At 42.8% G+C, this 24793-nt stretch overlaps 1 protein-coding gene across 4 annotated transcripts; it reads right to left on the bottom strand.

Moving 5' to 3' along the window:
* Positions 1–988: 988 nt before the first annotated feature.
* LOC102947095 (general transcription factor IIE subunit 1) lies at positions 989–13798 on the bottom strand. 4 transcript variants are annotated; one of them, XM_043546120.1, is made up of 5 exons: positions 13476–13798; positions 8335–8793; positions 6077–6278; positions 3829–4058; positions 989–2326 (listed from the first exon to the last, which is right to left on the bottom strand). In XM_043546120.1, exons 2-5 carry the CDS (start codon positions 8780–8782, stop codon positions 1938–1940), a joined length of 1269 nt encoding a protein of 422 aa, XP_043402055.1. In that variant the 5' UTR covers positions 8783–8793; positions 13476–13798; the 3' UTR covers positions 989–1937. The 4 variants fall into 4 exon arrangements, with proteins under 4 accessions (XP_043402055.1, XP_007062742.1, XP_043402058.1 ...); XM_007062680.4 differs by having other exon boundaries at positions 13613–13781; XM_043546123.1 differs by lacking the exon at positions 13476–13798 and adding an exon at positions 10718–12571.
* Between the last annotated feature and the right edge of the window lie 10995 nt (positions 13799–24793).

Below are 24793 nucleotides of genomic sequence, written 5' to 3'. Positions count from 1 at the left end.
AGGCTAATGGATGACGGGATTAGTCTATAAATATTTAGAGGGGAATAACTGTTCAATAATGGGCTCTTCAATCTAGCAGACAAAGGCTAACACGCTGCAGCACTTAAGACTGGAAATAAATTAATAGTGGGAGTAATTAATCATTGGAATAGTTTACCAGGGGTCATGGTGGAGTCTCTATCCCTGGCAATTTTTAAATCAGGTTGGAGATTTTTTTTTTTTTAAACATACACTCTGGGAATTATTATGGGTAAATTCTCTGGCCTGTGTTGTACAGGAGGTCAGAATAGATGATTGCAATAGTCCCTTCTGGCCTTGGACTCTATGAATGATGTCATTTCCTGTGGATTTCAGAGTAGCAGCCGTGGTAGTCTGTCTCCGCAAAAAGAAAAGGAGGACTTGTGGCACCTTAGAGACTAACAAATTTATTTGAGCATAAGCTTTCGTGAGCTACAGCCCACGTCATCGAACCCACTTCTTCTCCAGGACTTCAGCTCACACTTTACCCTGAGATTTTTTAAATTTCTCCCCATCCCAAAAGGGATCAGTTACAGAGCACTTGGTAATCTCTCTTAACTGTGTGGGTTTGTTTGTTTGGACAGTTTTGCTAATCCAGACAATTTTCTTTTTAAATTATCTGTCAAGCTGTTATGACTGTTCATTGCTTTGATTTCGAGTATCAGTATTAACTCTAGAAAGAGAAATCTGGGAGCAGGGATTCGTTGCAGGGACATCCCTTTGTGATTGTTCTGTCTGCCTCTAATACTCCACCTCAGTAAAAGCATACACTCCAGAAGAATTGTTGGACACATTGGCATGAAGGAGTTACAGCAGCAATGAGTTTAACTCGCTTATCAAGAAGGGAAATTAATTAATCTAACATTGCCTTGGCAGGGAGATGGATTACATGACCTGTTAGATCTTTTACTATTTAGGTTCTGACTGTCACTTGGTTTTAGGTGTATATTTTAGCACTCAGACAATTGTGTCCTGTTGTAATTTATTTATTGATCAGACAGGATGATTCCTGCTTCTAAAGTAATTAAAGCATTACATTTTGTCTTTTCATTACAATACTTAGCATATTAAACAAAAGTGAGTACAATACTTAGCATATTAAACAAAATTTAGGACTGTTTCACAAACAGGAACTATATGAAAACAAAAACAATTTAAATACTCTAGATCAGGGGTGGGCAAACTACAACCCATGGGACCCTCCTGCCCAGCTCCTGAGCCCCTGCTGTTCCCCTTCCTGCACAACCTCAGCTCACCGCACCACCGGCGCCATGCTCTGGGCAAGGGGGCTGTAGAGCCTGGCCTGAGCCGGTGCTCTGTGCGCAGTAAGGGGGCAGGTGGGTTGGACAGAGGGCAGGGGAGTTCATGGAGTAGTGGGGGGGTGTAGAGGGGTCAGGGCCGTCAGAGGGCGGGAACAGGGTGTTGAATGGAGGCAGGGGTCCTGGTGGGACAGTCAGGAAGTGGGGGTGTGGATGGGGCAGGGATTCCGGGGGGGGCAGTCAGGAAGGAAAGGGAGGGTTGGATGGTGCAGCGGTGGGGGAGGGGCAGTCAGGGGTAGGGGTTCCAGGGACAGGGTCAGGCCACGCCCCCCCCTCCCCTAAACAGCCCTCCATACAACTTTTGAAACCCAATGCAGCCCTCAGGCCAAAAAAAGTTTGCCTGCCCCTGCTCTAGATTGAAACCAACCAAGGTTATCTGCAACATCTTCACTTTGTTGCTTTAGAGAAATAACATGAGCAAAAAATAAATAGCAGGCTCTCCAAGGAGCAGATTCAGACCTCACCACCACCTTCACAAAAATATCCTGAACTTTACATTCGTTTCACCCGGCAACTACTGTAGGTTAAGCTACGAAAGGAACTTCGCAGCACATCTAAACTTACACGAGCGGTATAACAACTGCTTTTTAATTCTTGCATTTACTCAAAGACAGACTGGAACATTTCTTGTCCCACCTTGATGTAAACTTCTCTCTCTTCATCTGTCATAAGCGACACTAGCTCTGGATTGTCACTAACTTCACTGTACAAGTGGGCCTGTCCAGCAACCATTACTGTCGGATCCAGTGTTTCCTGCTCCTCTTGTTCCAAGTCACTCCCTGCTGCTTTAACTACCACAGGTTTTGCATGTTTGGCCTCCTCCTCTGATTCACTGGTGTCACTTTCTGACTCATGCAGTTTGTTTTTGGCACGAGGAGGGGGATGCCCTGTGCCAGAGGAAGACTTAGATTCATGGATGAGAAGAGTCCTTATTACTTCATTATCAGTAACAGCCTCCTTAACACAGTCATCCGTTTCTTTGGACGTTTCTGTTCCCAAAAACAAGAGAGCATCAAATAAGCCACAAGCAATTAACATGTAAACAGACCAGTAATTTTCCACTTGAACAATCCTATTTAAGTTTGACAATTGCAATCAAAGGATGATAAGACATCTTTCACGAGTGAATGGAATGAGTGTTTTCCTGTTCATTTATAAGCAGGGTATATGAAGTGTATTAAAATGGGATGGAAAGATGGACAGTAAATGCACCTCCAGCTCTCCTTTAAAATATATAGAGAGCCATCTCAGCTATAGTTATTGTATCTGATATTGAGCATACCTGTTTCAATGGTTTTCTAGACATGGCACCCTGGTTCTTCTGTAATTCAGCACCAGATGCATCAGTTAGGAAATAAAATTAGATTTGTGTTTGAAATATAGCTTCTTATTTAAGTTACAGAAGCAGCACTGAGCCACTGAAGATATTTTTTGTAGTTGCATCTGGCACTTTGTATAACTTACTCCTCTACTGAAAAATTCTGAACAAGATCATATTTGATTAAACTGACCTACTTTAATGGTTTGTTCTGTTGTTAATACTGGTTTCCTGTTTATCAGTAGACTGGACCCCCAGCCTTATATACAGAATATTCCTTTAAACCTTTGGATCTTTGTTCATAAATCTAATCCAAACTTCATGTTCAGCTATTGGAGTCTGAGGCCAGTGTTTTCGTAAGTGACCAGTGAATAAGGTCTGTCTCAAACTTGGTGCCCAAAAAGCACCCAATTTTCAAAGGGGAGTGCTCAGCACTTTTTGAAAGTTAGTACACTTTAAAGTGTCTAAGTGAACATGCTGAATCACTACTAGCATTTGAAAAATCTTGCTCTGTATAGATTTATATTTGTAAAGGCCAGAAGGAACTAGTATCAACTAATCTTACCTCCTATATATCACAGGTCATAATGTCTGATTGAGCTAGAATGTATCTTTTAGAAAGATACCCAATCTTGTTTTAAAGGCTTCAAGGAATGAAAAATCCACCTCATTCCTTGGCAAGATGTTCAAATGGTTAGTTACCCTGTTAATACACTTTATTTCCAGCTTGAATTTATCTAGCTTCAGCTTCCAGCTATTGAATCTTGTCAAGCTTTTGTCTGCTTGATTAAAGAGCCCTCTACTAGCAGAAGTCTCCCTACACAGGTACTTGTACAGATATAAATATCCCTAAAGAAGCATTCAGTTTCCTGCTATTCCCAGATTGAGAAGAGCTTTACAAAGATGTGTTGTTACATAGAATACATCATTCAAGAAGATATTTTAAAATATAAGGCTACTAAAAGACTGGGATTTTCCAGAATTTGGTGCATAAAGCAAGGTTCTTAAATCTGTATTTAGGTCTACATGAGGACAGTTTTCATAAGTGCTGAGCATCCACCAGCTACTAATGTGGGGGTGAGGAGAGAATTAATTACAGTACATTCCTAACGAGACAGCCATATCAAAACATGACCATACATTCAAATCTTAGGTTCTCAAACTTTGTCTTACCAATATTGGAGTCAGTTGCATATGAAGATGCTCCTTGTACGGTACTTTGGGACATCCATATAGGATGTTCTTTAGTCACTTTTTCCTTCCCTTTCTTCTTTGGCTCAGACTCTTGGAAATCAATGACCAAGTTTTGAACATACATATTACCGACAGATGAATTCTTGTTGGCCCATTTTTCAAGATGGATACTGGAGTCCAGGATGCTTGAACATACCCTCTGTTCAAAGCTGAAGGAAAAAAGTTTAATTCTTGCTTGCAGAGAGTCACTCTCCCAAACCTCACGGTATTTAGAAGTCTCCCCCCCCGGCCACACACACAAAAACACACCACCACCTCATCTCTCAATCAAGGAACCTGACACAAGATTAATTTCAGTTTGGCCAGCTACACTGTATCTTGAGATAAAATTATCTCCTCCCCAACCCATGATTAACGTGTGGTTCTGAGCCGTTAATAGCTGAATACCCTTTTCTAGAATACATTTTAGGATCAAGTGTATTGTCAGGATTAATGTCATGGTTTTCACAGGACAGTAGAGAGCAAAGAGAACGAGAGAGTAGCCAAAAGTAGTACTGAGAGAAATATAAAACTTTTAAGAAGCAAGAAATTCTCCCCAATGTGGAAAAAAAAATCTTTGAGTTTGAGGGGTAAATACACACATTTAATAATTGGGAGTTTTTAGAGTGCCATATACTACAGATATGCCAGACATAACACAGTTCTGTACGTTAAGCAATTATGGTAAAAAAAAAAAAAAAAAAAAAAAACCAGGCACAATACAAGACAAATAGAGTAGAAAGAGCAGTGAAACTAGAACATTGCACAGAAAAGGATTTTAGGTTTTCTTATTTATTATTTTCCATGCATGGAACTTTGCACATATTAAGCAAGAAGTAGTTTCAGTGGAACATTAAAGAGACTCCAGTCTAGACTTCGTGAAAGGATGACAAAGTTTAGAGGAGACAAAGGAGTCGTTGGGCAGGTGTGCAGGAAGATCCAAAGTTCTCTGTCTCCATCCCTATTTGTAAGTGAGTAAGAAGTAAATAGCAGTAGTCTAGGAGGAAGTGTTAGGAAAGCCTGCCAATGAGTAGTTTGGGGGGCTGGAACTTTGGAAGCGTAGAGAAAGAAGCAGTAAGATGTGCTTGAGGGCCTGGGAGTGCAGGAAAGGAGGCAGAGGAGAATCAAAAAGTGACATCAAGGCTGAGAGCTTGGGTAATAGGAAGGATTAAGAAATGATGCAAGGACAGGGCTTAAGTGAGAAAGTTAAAAAACAAAACAAAAAACAAACCTGTCAACAAGGCAGATCTAGGAGTCACTGGTAATGGTATCAATGATGAGGAACAAATCATTCATGGAACATAGAGGGGGAAAAAGATGTAGAGGACCATGGGAATCAACATAAAGACTTTCAGAAAAGCAGAAAGGTTGGGGAGGGGAACAAAGCTGAGATGGGAATGACATACCACGTCAGAGGGAGGAGAGAGAGATCAGAAACATTGCCAAGGTGGGGGGAGGGGCTTAACTTGATCAAGCAACAGTTATTGGGGACTTTCCTGCGAGTAGTTTCTGTTAAGTTGGAGAAAACCACATGGCAAAAAGTTGAAGAGGGAAATGTTAGAAACTATTTAGTGCAGAGTAGTAGGAACAGAGGCCGGTTCTGTGAGAGTGAATCCATTGGGGTTTTAAAAGGGAGGAAAACAAGGGCATGTTTGAATGTGGAAAGGAAATTGAGACAGGTGGGTGACTGAAGGGGATTAAGGTTAGTAGTGGAAGGAGTTAGGAGCAAGAGAGCAGATAACTGGGTTGGAGATAATAGGAGAAGGAAGAGATTGGCATGAAAAATAAGATGACAGGGAGGGAAAGAAGCGAAGGAGAGCTTAGCAAATTGTGTCAGTTCTAATTTTGTAAGTAGTTAGCAGGATCTTAGGCAGACACAGAGAAGAAGGAGTAGGCTGGTAGTTTTAAGGAAGGCACAGTGAAGAAAAGGTGCCAATGTTTAGATGCGCAGGAGTCAGAACTAAAATTGTTTATGTAAAAATAGGCCTTAGTGGCCTTTTGAAAGACAATTCGTGATTCTAGTCAACATGATTTCACCTCACCACCTTGGGCCACTTTTTGTCCTCCACTTAAATGGGAAGAAAGATTTACAAGTTTAGCTTTAATTATGCTCTGGAAAAAGTGAGCCAGAAAACATTTGGTTTTCCATAAGTTATAACTTGGATTGAGAAGGGATTTCTCTTCCTACCTTTCTGATAGCTCTGGAATTTCCGTTGGCTGAGGCTCAAGTAAATCATGTGGTAGAACAACATCTTCAGTCTCGCGCAGTAGTGCGAAGATGGGTTCAATCTGTTCGTTAAATTTTGCTAGCAAGGTTCGAGCATCTCGTTTGGGAAGCGCAGAGGCATCCTCCTCCACTTCAGCATTGCAGTAGGTGCAGCGGAAAGTCTCTGCAACATCACCCCATTGGAAATTCACAGGTTAGTAAAAGATGCAAAAATTCAGCAGTGATCTTTGCCAAGGAACCTGCTCCCCCAGTGAATAAGACTTTTGAAGAACAACTCAGTTCCGTGCTACAACCATTTATGCTGCTTGAAGGGACACAATCAACTTGAAATCTTTCAGAGTGGTAGCCATGTTAGTCTGTATCAGCAAAAAAACCGAGGAGTACTTGTGGCACCTTAGAGACTAACAAATTTATTTTGGCATAAGCTTTTGTGGGCTAAAACACGTCGGAGAACACTTCAACCTCCCTGGTCACTCAATTTCAGACCTAAAAGTCACAATTCTCCAACAAAAAAAACTTCAAAAACAGACTCCAATGAGAAACTGCAGAATTGGAATTAATTTGCAAACTGGACACCAATAAATTAGGCTTGAATAAAGACTAGGAGTGGATGATGGGTCATTACACAAAGTAAAAACGATTTCCCCATGCTAATTCTTTCCCCACCTACTGTTACTTACACCTTCTTGTCAACTGTTTGAAATGGGCCATCGTGATTATCACTACAAAAGGTTTTTTTCTCCTGCTGATAATAGCCCACCTTAATTAATTGGTCTCATTACAGTTGATATGGCAACACCCATTTTTTCATGTTCTCTCTGTATATGTATCTTCCTACTGTATTTTCCTCTGCATGCATCCGATGAAGTGGGTTTAGCCCCCGAAAGCTTATGCCCAAATAAATTTGTTCATCTCTAACTTGAAATCTGTTACTTAAAAAAAAAAAAAAATGGTTAAAAAGCAGTTGCTGATACTGTTCCTGCCTCTGAATCCTGGGGAACACTGAGAATTTTACAATCACATTTGCCTCTGATTTTGACACACCTGTTGTATGAAAGATCCACACAAACAGACTACCACAGGAAAGAGAAATTGTGCATTTGGCAACATCTTCTGTATAGTCAATTCCTTCTCTCTAATGTCTTATACTCGTTCATTCAGCTTAGACATAACATGGAACAAGAGGTAAAATATTTTCAGGCAGATTTGATGTTTAAATTGACAGTGTCCTTTTAAACACAATGGTGCTATTTCTAGCTGAATCCTGCAGTAAAAACCAGTACCTCTACCCCAAGGAACCTATTTGAAGTGTATAGTTCTACTCTGAAAAGCTACTCTGTAAAAGTGTCACCATCAGCAGCTTCCATGTTTATTGTTTCAATGATTACAGATCAAATTTGCTCAGTTTACAAGCCAAGAAGGATTTTGCCAGCGAGCAGCCTTGCAAACTCCCTTTACAATCTCAAAATCAAGCTTTGCTCGTTCTTTCTGGGTCATTCATCCTTATCAGCTACCCAGATGTTTGTAGTGTAGGTGTCAATTGCCATTGCACCATACCTCACAATGCCTTGTCCAGTGAATCTGAAATGCAACTTCTGGTTCAGTTGGCTTGAAGAGGAGGCAGAAACTCCTGAGTTGTAATGTCAGCTCAGCTCCTGACTTGCTATGTGCCTTTGGGAAGACACTGAACCTCTATGTCTCAGTTGCCCTATTTGTAGAATGGGGAAGCTTATACCTCCCCCTCTGGTGTTAGGAGAATTAGTTAATGTTTGTTAAAACAATTTGAAATATTGTATTTTATTAATATTTTATGGCATCTTGCCTCAGGATCTTCATGCATTTATAACCATTAAATTAATTTAACCTCAAAACACCCAGGTGAAATGGGCAACTTACTTGCATTTTACAGGTGAGGAAATTAAAGACAACATAAAACTTGGTTAAACTACTTGGCCAAGGTCAAACAGCAAGTCCATAGCAGAGCTGAGACTAAAATCTGAATCCCAGGACTGCATCTTAGCTACAGGAATACCCTTTTTCTTCACCACAGGTCATTCTAAAAGCCCAGTTATTTCCTTCTACTTTTTTTAGGGCAAATGTCCAAAAACAAAACCCAACCAACCTGATTCTATTACAAAATGTGCACAGGTGCAGACACATTTAATGCTGCCAACAATTTCCTGAAGGATGAGAGCAGATGAGCAGCCTAGCTGGCATACCTGTGAATATGTCAAACAGCTGATTTACTTCCAGGTCTGTGTAAGTGCTGAAGCAGGATGGACACTTGAAGGAGGACCTGGTGGTTGAATCCCGCTCATCTGCTTCTATCTTCCGGCGCACATGATCCAGTTTGTACTTCACCACATCCACCAGCAACTTGTAGTTGATGTAATAGTAGTTGTGCCTTGTACTCTTCCCATTGGGCCCTGTTTCAACCCGCATGCGCAGCTTGACAAATTTATCTGCCTTGAGTGTGTTGAGGACAGTGCGCAACTGTTTGCGTTCATACTTGAGCAGTAGCAACAAGTCATCCTCCTTCACACAGGGGTATCGGATCAATATGTCAAGGACCAGTGAGTACTCTACCCCATAGAAGCCACGCACCATGTATTTGGCCAGCCGTTTCAGTGCTGCAGGGACTTCGGTAATAACATCTTGATCTTCCATCAGTAACTAAACTGTGTCAGAAAGACGAGTGTTAGTATATGTAACACTGACAGACCCCAGTCGTTGGTGGGCGGGATCGAACTTGGGGCCTCAGTGCATGAGCCTCTACAGCAGTGGTTCTCAACTGTGGTCCAGTGTTTGTTCAGGGAAAGCCCCTGGCACGCCGGGACAGTTTGTTTACCTGCCGCGTCTGCAGGTTCGGCCGATCGCCACTCCCACTTGCCGCAGTTCGCCGCTCCAGGCCAATGGGGGCTGCAGGAAGGGCGGCCAGCACATCCCTCAGCCCACACTGCTTCCCGCACCCCCCATTGGCCTGAAGCGGCGAACTGCAGCCAGTGGGAGCTGCCATTGGCCAAACCTGCAGACGCAGCAGGTAAACAAACCAGCCTGGTGCGCCAGGGGCTTTCCCTGAACAAACAGTGGACCACAGTTGAGAACCACTGCTCTACAGCATGAACTAAAAGCCATATGGCTGTTAGCTAAGGATGTAGAGCAAACTCAGTCTCTCTCTAAATGGTCTCGGTACCACTAGATGGGCCAGAACACCACACCCCGGAGGTTTGTGGGTTACATATACAGCCTACGCAATGTTAAGTGCTTTGTGAACGTTTGGATAGCTCGGATTTGTTCTAAAGCAGGTCATCTGCAGTGCTGCTCTTTCAAAAGGAGTCTGAGTCTGCATCTGCATTCTGTGCAATCATCATTAGGTTCTGATCAACCCCACCACAACTGGATATTAAAGCTTATTAAATGCTTTTGGGCCGAGCTGTGTATTAGTGAGTGTCCATACAACAGATGGCCCCTGCTGGGTAAGAGCCCATAGAAGAAAGCAAGGGAGAAGGCGTTAGAGGAAGCTTATGGAGTTTTTCTGACAGTTTTCCCTTGAGCTATCTCCTCTGGGGGTGGACATGGGGGTAGGAGGAGGACAGGATGCTTTGTTTGGTATCTAAAGGTCACCCACCCCGCCTTTAAGACTACCATTTTCTTTCAGCTTGGCTTGTAGATCACACCAATTGGAATTCAGGTCTTAAGTGAACATCTCATGTCCTGTGCTGGAACTTACTGTGTGCAAGGTTAGTGAGAAATCTCTGCAAGTGTCATGTGATCTCTTACAGTTGCCAACCCTCCCGATTTTGCCGGGAGTCTTCCAGAATCAGGCTTAATCTGCCGGAGGCCACTGAAGCCAATCCGGGACATTTTAAACTGCTAAAAGTCTGGCGGCACAGCGGGGCTAAGGCAGGCTCCCTACCTGCCCTAGCCCTGCACTGCATCTGAGAGTGGCTGGCATGTCCGGTCCCTAGGCAGGGGGGTCTCCGCGCACTGCCCCTGCCCACAGATGCCGCCCCCGCAGCTCCTGTTGGCCACGGTTCCCGGCCAATGGGAGCTGTGGAATCAGTGCTGGGGGAAGGGGCAGCACAGGCCCCCACACACCTAGGGGCCGTACATGCCAGCCACTTCCATGAGTGGTGTGGAGCCAGGTCAGGCAGGGAGCCTGCCTTAGCCCTGCTGCACTGCCAACTGGGAGCCACCTGAGGTAAGCGCCCCCCTCACCTCCTCACGTACCCCAATCCCCTGCCCTGAGCCCCTTCCTGGAGCCAGCACCCCACACCCCCTCATACACCACTCAGGTCAGAACCCCTTCCCATAGCCAAACTCCCTCTCAGAGCCTGCACCCCAACCTCCTGCCCCAGGCTCAGCCCAGAGCCCCCTCCCACACTCCAAACCCCTTGGCCCCAGCCCAGAGCCCGCATCCCGACTCCTTGTCCCATCCCGGTGAAAGTGAGTGAGGGTTGGAGAAAGCAAATGAAGGAGGGAGGGGGGATGGAGTGAGCAGGGGCAGGGCCTCATGGAAGGGGTGGGACGAGAATGTTTGTGTGATTACACAGTTGGCAACCTTAGATCTCTTGTATTAATGAATAAAATAGTTTAACATACCTCATGACACCATTCCAAAGGATAAACACAAGAGGGCAGCATTGAGATTGAACTATAAATCTTAATCTGGCATTTCCCATCTTCTAAATGCTTGACTTCTGTCCAGATTGCCATGGTCCCCAAGGGAATGAGTGTTCAGCAACCCAGAAGAGCCAGAGCACAGAGGGGTTAGGCCTAGTCCAGCATTCCCCCAACATACCCATGTAGACAGGGTGCAGCGTAAGAGTGTTCCATTGGCCCATAGCTACCAAAGAATATTCCTTTTGACAGGAATGTTCCCTGGTGGAATGATGTGACTGGTTTCCAGCCCTTGTACATGGCACAGATTTGGGGCCTTTGTCACAAAATCAGTCCTGTTAGTTAGAATTTATGCTCATACTCTCTAATTCAGATATTATAACCGTTAGCGATAATGAAGGTTATCAGGGAAAAATCTGTTCCCTGGCTATGGCCCAAAGAAAGCAGACATCTTGATTCAATATGTCCAGGCTGAGTAGTATCCTGTAACATTTTACACAGCATTTTTTATTCAGCACACTCTCCATAATATATACATAAAGCACCACTGAACTAGAGGGCCATGTCCTCTGGGGTGGAGGCCACCTGCCAACGACAGCACAAGATGGGTGGCTGAGTGGGAGGATGGTCTGTGTAATGACACTGAGAAAACCTTCTCTTGCAAAATGCATCATATACGCTCCAATGTCCACACTGAGCTCCAGTTTTTAGGGCCTGGCCAGAATACTTCCCACAGCAAACTGCATGGAGCTCAGTCTATCTACCATGAAGATGAACAGCTGATCTAATCCTGCCTAGGTTTGAACTGGTCACTAAATATCTCAAAATGTTGTGCTTGGACCACTCTGCCACCTCTTCAGCATGGCTTAGAAGCCCCACTGCTGTTTCTCTTTATATATCAGATTCTCTTTCCACAGCAAATGCTTCTGCCAAACACTCTCACCTTCAAACCCCTTCTAGTAATTCTCATTTTACATATATCCTGATAACATCCCTGTCCTGCACACTCTGTGAAAGGCAGCATAGCTAGGCTACTGACAGGGACAGTCTCCCCTGTGCACTGCTACCCCAAGCTGCAGCTGGCACTAACTAATAGACTTTGCACCGTAATAATATACTTAATCATTAAAATGTAGACAATGCGTTGTCCCCCTGTGAGGTAATTCAACAACGTTACCCCCATTTTATAGATAGGGAGTCAGAGAAGTTAAGAGACTTGCCCAGGGTCATCCAGGAATTTAGTGGCAGAACCAGGAGTAGAACCCAGGAGCCCTATTCTCCTGCTGCAGGAGACAAGTAGCTGTTAGTGTGTCGCATGGGAGAGGTGTGTAATTGAGGGTGGTGGAAGGTAAGGTCCCAGGTCTCTTAAATACCATTGTCCTTGCAAAGTGCTCCCTCCCACCCTTCCTGGCAAGTCATTGAGATGTCAGTTTTTGTCACCTCATGACTATCCCGCTCCATGTCAGCCCCACTGACTGAGGCCATAAAGTCAGGGGCGAGAGAGGAGTGGCTCAGCCACTCCTCTGTTCCCATCCTTAGCTTGTTCAATGCTGCTTTGACACAACACATTATGGCAGCTTGCTGGACGGTGTAGTACAAACACCCACTTTCTCCTCATCAAAGTTTCCTTCCCTTAAAGCTACCTCTAGTAACATACTCCTGCATAAAATAATTTCACTGGTCTGACAGTTGGCCCACATATTTGTTAAGTGGTGAACTCTTTCCCACACACCTCTCCAAGTCATTACATGGGAGTGACTGTAAACTAGCTTTGCATTAAGCAAGAGGGCTATGGGATGGATACTCACAGGGAAGTCAGATCAGTATTATCTCCATCTGAGAGACAGAAATAAAGATACAGAGATTAAGTGACCCAATTGGATGCACTGTGGTCTGGTAGCAGAGACCTGGACTTAGCTGCTGGGAGCCATAGTTTCTGGTCTTGCCTCTAACACAGATTTCTTGTGAGACTAGGGGCAAATCTCTGAGCTGCTTGGAGGCAGAGCCCTATTGACTTCAATGTGGATCCATTTACATTCAGTAATTTGCAGGATCAGCATCCCAAGTCCCCATGCGAGGAAGCCAGATACATTTGCAGCTTCTTGAACAAGTGTGACTTCAGTTTTTTTTAAAATACTTGTTCTTAAACAATTGTATCAATTAAAAAACTGATTGACTTCAGCCTTGACCCTAACCATTGTTAAATCAGATCTGGTTTCAGCAGAATGGGCTCTCTCTTGCTCTCTAATGCATTATTTAAAATGGCCTAGTAGACACTGCACAGAACTTTCAATTTCCAAACAAACGCAAAACCAATTTAATTTCTATTAAGGCAAGATGCTTTGCGCCTGGAAAGCGGTTCCATCCCACAGCTCCAAAGACATAGACAGGAGTGGGAACGAACCCTCCCACCCTGGACTGAGACATCACTTGCCAGTGTTGGTAAGAAATAGACAAACTCCATTAGATCATGGGCAACTTAATCAAGTTGTAAGGATGCTAACTAGCTTGACTTCCTTGGGGAAAGCCTCAGATAAAGAATGTAGAAATTACCCTCAGAGCTTTTTTGCGTACAGGAGGCTTACATAAGGTTACTTATCAAATTGGTAGACAATTATCAAAGCAGAATTCAAGTTTACAGACATCATACACAGTATGTGAGGCAGGATTTTAAAAAGCCAGTTGCTTAAAGTTAATTTCTTACCACAGCTATTAAGACATAAAGTAAAAACTGTCTTACCATCATTTTATCAGTGAAAGTTTGATCAATTTATACATTTTAGAAATACTAAAATGCTGGGGTTTATTATACCAAAACCTTTAATAAGTCTTAAACAATCAAACCCTTTGCAATTGAATTAAACCCCTCATTATTACCTCTCCGGGAGCATACAGGACCAACTTTTCCTAAAAAGTTTCTGATTTAATTTTGCAGCAGATATAAGCCTTTTCCAAGGGCTCAGAGCCAACCCTCACCCAAGCTTAACTCTTTGCCACCCTCTCCCTGGGCCTATCAATGATGAGTCCCAGCTGATAGCCATCTGGAAGAAGAAACACTCAAAGTGATTCTCTAGCACCAGAATGAAATCAACATTTAAATTACACCATGCAAATATTATTGCTAAACAAACACATCCAGAGCAGACAAGGGATTGAAATGATTATGGTTATTTGTTGCAATCAAAAAGTAGCCTTTTTAATTAGCTGTTCTGTGGAAGATTAAAGCTATGAGCAAAATTAATTCAGCAATGTGGAAAAGAACTAATGGGTATGTGGAATTACTAAACTGATTTCTATTTCCTATTTCCTCAAGATGATAGTAACTCTCTTTCAGTGTGTATAATCTAAACCCAAGCCCTTTTACTTGGTTGCACAACAGATCCTTAGCCTTACCTGTTTTAACTTGCATTTAGAAGGTTTCATAACCACAGCAGCTTGCAAATATATATGCAGTTTGAGTATATTCTGCAGAAGAGAGAATGGAACTCCTATGTGTCATCAACCTATTTATGTATCCTAGTATTTTTCATCTTTGGAGCCCTTCACAAATATTAAGGAGTTAATCCTCACAACATCTCCATGACATAGGGAAGCAAGTGGGTAGTATAATCTCCCATTTATAGATGGGGAAACTGAGGTAGAAAAATTAAGACAACGCCAGAGAGGGTGTCAGAGCCAGGATTAGAATACTGCAGAGCCTAACTCCAAGTTCCATCCTTTGATCATCAGACAACACATCTCCTACACATATGTGCTCATATCTGTTCCTGTATGTGGAGACGAGAGGTTGTCCATAGGAGCTCCAACTCACATGACACATATTGCCAGTTCCTCACCACAAATCTGTTTTCCCCTACACTGAGGCTCTGTTCCTGCAAACTGCCTGGCATGGAGGCACCCTGTGTGCCTGCAGAGCCCCACTAAAATCAATGGAGAAGCTTGTAGGATCAAGGGCCAAGGAGCCTGAGCCTGTGAAACATTGGGTGCCAGAATTCAGGGAGAGACAGACAAGGCAGGGGAGGTCATATATTTTATTGGACCAACTTCTGTTGGTGAGAGAGACAAGCTTTCACCAAGAGAAGTTGGTCCAATAAAAGATATGACCTCCCCTGCCTTGTCTCTCTCATATCCTGGGATCAACATGGCTACAACAACACTGTAAACAAAATTAATGGTGCAAATCTCACTCCCTTCAGTGAGAGTTCAAGGCACTGAGCACATGGAGGGATGAGGTCCTAGAGGAATACGCAAATTGGAAACTACAGTAAATGTTTGTTCTGCAAACCAGAAACTGAGAGAAGAGGAACTAATTTAAGTTTACCAGGTGAGTGCTGCAACAATGTAATGCTCAATCATGGGGCAAGGGTCACAGCATTCTTTAACCCCATTAAATGTGAATCTAGATCTGGTGAATACACCAGTACACCAGAGGAATGTAACAGATAAGAATGACTCCAGTATTTCAACTCCAATAGTCCGAAAATAAAAATGGAATTTAGATTTCTAAATATTTGTACAAGTAAACACAGTGGATTTACCCCTCAAAAATCATTTTAGGACAGGGAATATAATACACTCAGTTGACTGTGTTTTGGTTAAATTAGAACAAACCAAATAGCGAGAATGTTACTGCCATGTGCATGAGGACTTTGAAGATACAAACAACTGTACAGATCAAGTTTAACCTGAGCCTTGGGAATTTTTACACTTAATAATACCTAGCACTTATATGGCACTTTCCAACTTCAAAGCATTTTGACCATTCACCAATCTTATCTTCAAATAGTCCTCAGTCAATGGGGAGAAGGAGGCTAGATCATAAGAAAACATTAAATGGCTTTCTAAAATAAGTAGTATTGTGACCTGGCTTATAACATTCTCATCATCAAATAAAATTGTTCAGGAGCATGAAATCACACAAATCTGAGCAAGCTGTGATCAATAAAATGAGTGTTCAGAGGTGGATACAATTGATCTCCACAACACTGATGAGATGGTTGCTCAGTCAGGCAATTTCACTGGCAATGAGGTTAGCAGAGAATTTGATATGACATTATTTTGCTTACCTATCACCCTTTTCTTTGGCTTTATACTGTGCAATTAGAGAGAGTAAAAGTGAGACCTGTAATCAGAGTTAAAATAAGGTGTGGATTGCACTGGATTTCCCAATATACATAGCCAAGACACAGCCTCTAGGGCAGAGGTGGGCAAACTACGGCCCGTGGGCCACATCCGGCCTGCGGGACCGTCCTGCCTGGCCCGAGCTCCTGGCTTGGGAGGTTGTCACCTCTCCCCCACAGCCATACTGTCACGCGGCAAAATGCTCTGGGCGGCGGGGGTGCAGAGCCAGTCCTGACCCGGTGCTCTGTGCTGCGCGGCATGGCTGCCTGTCCTGGTGCAGCCGCGCTGCCAGCCACCAGTGCTCCAGGCAGCGCGATAAGGGGGCAGGGAGCAGGTGAGGTTGGATAGAAGACAGGGGAGTTCGGGGGGTGGTCAGGGGCATGCGTAGGGGTCTGGGCGGTCAGAGGGCGGCGAATGGGGGTTGAATGGGGGCAGGGGTTCCGGGGGAGGCAGTCAGGAAGGAGAGGGAGGTTGAATGGGCTGGTGGGGGGCAGTTAGCAGAAGGGGGCAGTTAGGGGCAAAGGATCCGGGGCAGTCAGGGAGAAGGGGTGGTTGGATGGGGCAGGGGTCCCGGGGGGGCAGTCAGGAAGGAGGAGGGGTTGGATGGGGCAGCGGGGGGGCGGGGGGGGCAGTTAGGGGCAGGGAGTCCAGGGGCAGTCAGGGGACCGAGAGCATTGGGGGTGGATGGGGCAGGGGTCCCTGGGGGGCCGTCAGGGAACGGGGGGGTTGGATGGGGCAAGAGTCCAGGGGGGGCCATCAGGGGGCGAGAAGTGGGGGCATCGGATAGGGGGCAGGAGCCGGGCAATGCCTGGCTGTTTGGGGAGGCACAGCCTCCCCTAACTGGTCCTCCATACAATTTCAGAAATCTGATGCAGCCCTCAGGCCAAAAAGTTTCCCACCCCTGCTCTGGGGGGTTCTGTTTTCATGCTAACGTTCTATCATAATGCTCTGGAATATAACCCTCACTGAAAAATAGGAGTTAGAGACCAGAATAGACAAACGCATTTTGCCTCACTTCAAATCCACTTAAGCATGGTTTGAAAGTTCATCTGGAAAATTATGGCATCTGCATTGCACAGAGGAGACATACCCAATGAAAAATATAGAATGGAAAATGGAGCAGACACAGAGTGAAAAACAAATTAAGAGACTGAAGAATAGAGCAGAGAGTGACAATTAATAAAAACAATAAGTACATTGGGTCACATACTCGTCACTGGTCTGGTGGCACATTGAAGCTGTAGGAGAGCCACAAGAAGCTGGGCAAATACAGTACGTTGGACACCAGCACAGGTGCAGCAAAAGGCCAGTGTAAGTGGTCCCTGGGGCTGCTCTAACTTACACTAGTGTCCACAGTGTCTCCTGGTCTTGGAAGAAGACTCTTAGTAGCACATATGTGGTTTAAAGTAACTTTTGCCCCACCCTACCTCCCCCTGAGAAGCGACTTCTGTACTGAATCTCTCAGAAAGCATGGCACAGAAGCTGCCCTACTCTGTATATTACATCCAAAAAACTATGTTAAAGAAATGCTTGCAAAGCAATTGAAAGATAGAAAATTCCAGAATTAAGTTTCTTGTGCAACAATAATTTGGCCCACTTGTACCTATGCATTAAGATAGTCTTTGATTACATAGTCACATATTTTTTTCCACAGGTGCCCTGCCTCATTTAGTGCACAGCACAGGCCTGTGCTGGGGCTGAATAACAGTTATGTAGTGAAGGAAAGTGTTGTGTGTAGGACCCGTGCCTCATTTGCAGAAATTGGAAGGTGTGTAGTGGATCAGACAAGGAATTGCAGGAAGAGAAAGGAAGGTCTCATGGTTTTGCAGTTGAATGCTGCCCTTGTGAATCTGATTCTACCTCTGCCTGTATCAGAGTTCCTATATGATTCTGGGTAGGTCACATAAACCAGGTTTTTCCACAGATGGCCACTAAAATTGTGTGTTCCTCATTTTCTGGGTGTCCAACTTGATATTTTGGCTTTTGATTTGCAGAAGTACTGAGCACTGACAGCTGCAACTGAAGGCAAGGGGAGCTGTGCTTTGAGTGTATAAAGTGTTAGATAATGCTAAGTACTCTGAAAAATCAGGTCCTAAGTGTCTCCAATTGGGCACCCCAAAATTAGGGGGTATTTTTTACCTTAATCAGTGTGTCTGGGTTCCCCATCTGTAAAACAGGGATATTCCCTACTCATTTTACAGAGGTGTTGTGAAAATAAGTTAGTGTTTGTGAAGAACTCAGATACCAAAGGAAAAAAGTCCATGAAGACATTAATAATCCTCTCTGCAGAATAATCTATCTATCTATCCTATCTGCAGAATAATCCTATCAGCAGTAAATAAAGCTTGGGGCTACATATTAACAATGAGGAGAAAACATAATATTGAAAACCTGCTCACCATCCAGCCTGTGCACTGAATTGCACAAGTCTGGTGCAAAAATAGTATGTGATCATGTAATTAAAGACTATATCATAATGGTGCTGTGGATTTAAAGACTGCAACCCTGATGATGCTGTATCTCAAGGATCAATATGAAAAAACAAAATCATCATCATCACATGGAACAAATTTTTACTTTTTTTTAATTTAGGAAATTACGTAGAAAGCTAAATTAGATGAACATTAAGGTTGCAAAGTCAAGCACTCAAATGTAAGGAAATGCCAAAATTAAGGTTGCCTGTGCAACCTTAACTAGATTCTTTGTCCACATGTATTATGACAGTCTTCAATTATATCCTCACACACTATTTTTCCCACTGGACCCTTGCTTTATTGACTTATTTCTTTTATGTAGCATAACAAAAAGGCCACCCATCCATAGACTTTGACCACACTGCCAGTTGTTTAAAATTACAGAACCAAAAATGCAATTCAGGCAGCTCGCCCCTTGTAAGAAGTAGCAGCTTGGAATTAAATACAAAATTCAAATCATACATCAGCTTATACCTCAGGCCTCCTGGCTCTCTTTGAAAGGCAGGTGAAATAAATGAGTCCTGCAGCATAACTTGAAAGTCAACAAATCCAGGCTATTTTGCACAAGAGGCAGCCAAAGTACTTATTAAGGGGACACTTGGTAAAACTAAAAGAGCTGCTAGGGTAATGTAGAGCACACACAAAGAAGTACTGTCCTACTTTATGCAGAATATTGTAAATGAATTGCATTCACTACTGATGATGATAGGATGCCTTACCTGGATGGTTTTTTGGTTGGTTTTTTTGAAGGACAGGCTAATTTAGGGACAGATATTTACTCCACAAGTAGTCCTAATTACCTTAATGGTACCAACTCCTGAATTAGGGTGTGGATTATGGAGTAGTATACAATCTGTTTTTTTAATGCCATGAAATGTAACATTTTGTTACCTTTGTTTAGGTAAAGTGGTTCATGTGAACCACAGCACTGCACCATTAGTCAGGTATGTTGTGGGTCATGTATACATGTTTATGTCCATGTGGGAATAAAGACCTTACTCCACTATGCTCAAGTCTTAGTAAAAACAGGTTAAAGATTAAACTCAAATCAAATTTGCTTACAATCAGATTAAAGAAAGAACCCAAAGATAATCGTGAATTACAAAAATCCCACATACTGAATGATGTGTTGCTGGTTGCTTACTTGTTAACATTTTTTGATTAGGTACAGAATTAAAGAAATTCTCTCACTGCTTTTGTTCAGGTCAATTGAGTTAAGTAGTTAGATACTTATTTTACCCTAGGCTCAAGTGGGGACTACAGTGTAGTGAGAGATTTTTGCCTTGAATGTTTTGAATAAAGGCTTGCAGAAAAACCTCGGAAGGGGGTTTAAATTTGTAAATTTTTTCTCAATTGGACATAAAAAGAGTGATGACAGTATCAGGACACTTTAGTGTGCATAAAATAGTAATTAGTTTTAAAATTAAGGCTTTAAATAAGTAAAAATTAATAGTTTAAATTTATAAAATCCAATATGGAGGACCAAAATGGCAGATACAGGGAAAGATCACCTAGAACTTTTTAGGAACTCCTAGAACCCAAGATGGTGCCAGGGAGAAGCAGTCACATGTAGGTACACATGAGTTAGAAAGCAGGTAGCTGATTGGCTAAGAGAATGTCACCCGACTGAAAGAGCAACCTATCAGAGCTGAGCAGGGTAGACTGGAAAGTGTATATAAGGGCAACAGCCAGTAGACTGAATTCCTAATGGTTTGAGACCTTCAAGAAGAACAGAAGCTGCAAGACTCCTACCCAAGAAGAGGGTTCCTAGGCAGCTTTGGGTAGACTCTTGTGAGGCTTTGGGAGGGGGTTGCTTTGGGGTTCTGAAGAGCTGCCCCTTACAAGAGGCATCAAGATGTAGCAAGCAAAACTAGCTGGATTTTGGGTGGAGTCTTGTGAGGGTTTGGCGGGGGGTTGCTTTGGGGTTCCAGAAAGAGACTGCCTGCTAGAAGCTTCAAGAAGCAGCAGTTGCAGCAGCAAAAGAACCCTGAGGTTGCCCTGGCAATGGTTGCTATAGCAACCAAACCAACAGCCTCTGCCAGCAGCAGTTCTGTAGCTGTTGCTCCCTCAGCTGCCTGCCGTAATCAGCGCTGGTGTCGTGTACCATCTGGGAGGAACAGCAGTGAGACAGAGCAAAAGGACCTTGCGGGCTCATGAGATACGGAGGGAATAATAGAAGTAAGTGTAAGTCCCCATCTATTATTAAGGAATGTATGGGTGCATCTGCCAACAAAGCTGGATGCCTGTGTCTGAATGAGCTTTCCCCTACCCATCCTGTGACAAGACTGAGAGGGGACATACCTTTTCAAGTACGTAAAAGGTTGTGACAAGGAGGAGGGATAAAAATTGTTCTCCTTAACCTGAGAACAGCACAAGAAGCAAGGGGCTTAAATTGCAGCACAGATGGTTTAGGTTGGCCATTAGGAAAAACTTCCTGTCAGGGTGGTTAAGCACTAGAATAAATTGCGTAGGGAGGTTGTGGAATCTCCACCGGTAGAGATTTTTAAGAGCAGGTTTGACAAACACCTGTCAGGGATGGTCTAGATCAGAAGCGGCCAACCTGAGCCTGAGAAGGAGCCAGAATTTACCAGTGTACATTGCCAAAGAGCCACAGTAATACGTCAGCAGCTTCCACACCCCGCTCCCAGTGCCTCCCACCCATCAGCAGCCCTGCCGCTCACCTGTTTTGTGGCGTGCAGGAGGCTCTGGTGGGGAGGGGGAGGAGCGAGGATATGGTAGACTCAGGGGAAGGGGAGGAGTGGGAGCAGGGCCTGTGACAGAACCAGGGATTGAGCAGTGAGCACCCCCCGGCACATTGGAAAGTTGGCACCTGTAGCTCCAGCCCCGGAGTCAGCGCCTGTACAAGGAGCCATGTATTAACTTCTGAAGAGCCGCACGTGGCTCTGGAGCCACAGGTTGGCCACCCCTGATCTAGATAATACTTATTCCATCCATGAGTACAGGGGACTGGACTAAGTGACCTCTTGAGGTCCCTTCCAGTCCTATGATTTTAAGATCAGCCCTCACAGAATGTTAATGTAAATATTAATGTAGACAGTTGTTAGGTATTAAATTGTTAGTGTTACATGTTAAATGTGACTGTGTTAAGTGAATAATTACATTGCTATACACTATATAGTCTGAAGTGAGCTGTAGCTCACGAAAACTTATGCTCAAATAAATTAGTTAGTCTCTAAGGTGCCACAAGTACTCCTTTTCTTTTTGCGAATACAGACTAACACGTCTGTTACTCTGAAAACTATATAGTCTGTGTCTTTGTGTGCTGCGCTGTGTATTTGAATGTAATTCTATTATGTTTGATGCATTCTTTCTTCCTTTACTAAATTTCCTGTAACTTAAGTTTTTTTTTAAAAAATGTTTGTTTTCAAAGAATTTCTGCTTGTGTATCAATCCTTGAGCAGAAGGTGGTATCTGTGTCCATTCAAGGATCAAGACTAGCTTGCTCTGGGGAGCCCTCTCCGGGTCAGAGACAAGCCCCCTTGGAAAACCCTAGCAATGCCTTTAGGGCCACAACCTTGCTTTCCCTTTGTCAGATAAATTTGTAGGTAATTTAATTGGCTTCTAAACTCTGAAGATAACACCCCTGTTTAGCTCAGGGACCAGGGCCTAGGAGTCTTGAGTCCTACTCTCATTCCCAGTTCTTCCCTCACTGCCTCTCAGTAACTTTCCTAGGCTCCCCTAAATGTGCATGTCACACTTTGCCTAGCTGTAAATTGGTTATGAGACTTGCTTCACTACAGGCTGAGGTTTAAGTTTATAAAGTGCTTCAGTATCCTCAGGTGAAAAGCTCTCTGTAAGAGGGAATCAATTTTGTTGGTTATTGTGGGGCTGAGGGATTCATGGCATTTCAGTCTCTCATCAACTTGCAACCCAGTTTGCTAGAGGGTGATGACAATGGCCAATTTTTAAAAAGCCACCATTCTTTTCATACCAGTGTTTAAAAAGAACCAATGTTCTAATGAATGAAAAGTATTGTAAAATTTAAGTTTCATTATTAAACCTATGCAATGGCAAAATAGAAACTAATTTGTCCCTCACGCTGCTGTTGGACAGTTAACTCAATGGACACTCCCACTGTAAAGTTCTGCACTGATGTTTGTAATAAGAGTTAACTAACTTTTCCAACACACACGATCTTCCCTCTTGACTTTCCAGATTGCTAAATGGAACAAAATTACTAGATTTTTATTTACTACTATGAAGGGAAGGCTTGCTTGCTGTTTTATATAGCCACTTTTTTCCACAGATTCCAAGGCCAGAATGGACGATTTTGATCTAGTCTGTCCTCCTGAACAAAACAGGCCCCAGAACTTCCTTAATATAATTCCTAGAGCATATCTTTTAGTAGAACATCTGATCTTGATTTAAAAATGGTCAGTGATGGAGAATCAACCACAACCCTTGGTAAATTGTTCCAATAGTTAATTACTAATTGTAAAAAATGTATGCCTAATCTTTCATCTGAGGAGAATCTGAAAAAGAAAATTACACAGGTGTCAAGTATTCAGCATTACTGCTGACTTGATGACTAACTTAAAATGTTTAATGTAGCTGTTTTAGTTTATCTATTAATGTTACTACATTTTATTTTAATGCCTCAGGCAAAACCGTGATTTTGTGACCACCTCAAAGCTGGTAGGACACCTGAAGCCCCTTTGATTTATCCAGATACGGATAGTAGGAAAAAATAATTTTGTATACCGTCAGGAAGGGACAGAAGAATGCCACTTTGCTCATATGATAGGCATGAACTGCTCAGCTTTGTAGCTGCTCACTATAACACTATCTACAACATAAATTAAATTTAAGAGGCTGTGGGTATAAGTCAAAAAACACACTTGGTCCTACAAGCTTAATGTATGGAGGTGGAGGATAGGCACTAATCCCAGGTATAATCAATGACACATACTCCACACATCAGAAAGTTTTATTCATTCACTTCTTGGAATCCTGCAAAGCAAGTAACCAACTTTAGTTATGTAAAATTTTCCCACAAATTTACACACACATTTAAATAGACTTTGGGCACATCCTTTAGCAGTTTAGGGAAAGATTAATACTTTTTTTATTTAACTCTCAGTAAATAAAATTACTAAAATTCACAAGTGATTTTTTTTTTTTTTAAGATAGGCTGGCTGCTTAAGTGGTCCCTGTGACAGACCCTAAGGCAGGTTCCAGCCTCCTCTAGGAGCATATGGGGGAGCGTAGGGAGAGTGGCCTGGGAAAGAGATGTCATTTTTATATAGTTTTAGCAAACTGATTGGGATGGATTTTTTTCCCCTTTGACAAGTTTTTTAAAAAGTTTCTTTTCTGAATGCATTAAAATTGCTGGAGGCACTTAGTCTATCCTTTCCAAAGGAATGTTCCTTAAAGCACACAACAGTAGTTCAAACTCCAAAAGGCAGATATTTCAGAAATTTGAGTTTGTGGGAAAATAGTTCTAATGGGAAGAGTTTGCAACCGTATGTATAGGAGGTGGTGATATCTGCCCATGATAATCACATGCATCAAAGGAGACTTTCATAACTGTTGCAATGTAGGTTTATGGCTTCCGCATACTAAGCTCTTGACCTATTGAACATCCAGTGTTGAGCTACCTATTTTTCATCTTTACAGCACTTTGCAAAGGTATGGAGTTAGGATAAGTTGTGTGTAGCTGTCTGACTACCATGCCAGTTAGTCATAGTGGGGTGTGAATTTAGCATCTACAGAATCACCATATTCTCAATATTTAATCACACTTAGTTCTGTTGTCTGCTTTAAATTAAATTAAGCACTACAGTGAAGACTACAACTTAAACCTCACTTTTTAGGAATATTTTTGGCCATGGAATACAAAACATTGGTCTTCCCACACCATTAGAATACTGTCTAGTCTCTTTCCCACATTTGTATACACATTCCCTTTCACACTATTATGTTTAAATAGGGTACTTTTTTAAAAAAAAAAAATCCCTGAAATGACAGTCGGCGCTTTATATGTTAACCGAACGTTGCCTCTGTTTGGATGCAATTAAAACCTACTGAGTAGTCCCCTAAACCACTTTAATAATATATCCTGTTAAACCCTAATTTGTTTTATAGTTTGAGAATAGAAACCAGAAAGTTTATAATAGTAGTAATTGCTTAACAGTTTGGTATACATGGTCTTCATCTTTATTAACTGTTGCAATATCAATAGTCCCCCCCCCAAAAATTAAAATCAATGTTCAAAACTTCCATTTCTATGTGAGACCGTGGTTCTCTGAAATTTCTAAGACAGTATCAGGTGGGTGGGGGAAAAGCCTCCAATGTGACCCAAGTATCTAGAGCACAAGTTAGTGTGTACACTACTTCAGCTTTTTTTTTAAGTTGAAATTGTTTAAGTTGACCATTTTGAAATGAAATATTTTGGCATTTCATTTCAAAATTGTGTTTTGTTCAGAAGTAGCTATTTGGTTTT

The sequence above is a fragment of the Chelonia mydas genome, chromosome 4 (genome assembly GCF_015237465.2).
Source record: "Chelonia mydas isolate rCheMyd1 chromosome 4, rCheMyd1.pri.v2, whole genome shotgun sequence".
Taxonomy (NCBI): domain Eukaryota; kingdom Metazoa; phylum Chordata; order Testudines; family Cheloniidae; genus Chelonia; species Chelonia mydas.
This window is presented reverse-complemented; position numbering and strand designations above follow the sequence as displayed.

Bases quoted from the DNA above. Each gene is read 5' to 3' on its own strand.
- LOC102947095 (XM_043546120.1), bottom strand. From the start codon at position 8,782: ATGGAAGATCAAGATGTTATTACCGAAGTCCCTGCAGCACTGAAACGG. The intron at 4,059-6,076 runs GTAGGAAGAGAA...TTTTTCCTTCAG, and splicing joins ATTCCAGAGCTATCAGAAAG to CTTTGAACAGAGGGTATGTT. The intron at 2,327-3,828 runs GTAAGACAAAGT...TTTTGGGAACAG, and splicing joins TGCAACTGACTCCAATATTG to AAACGTCCAAAGAAACGGAT.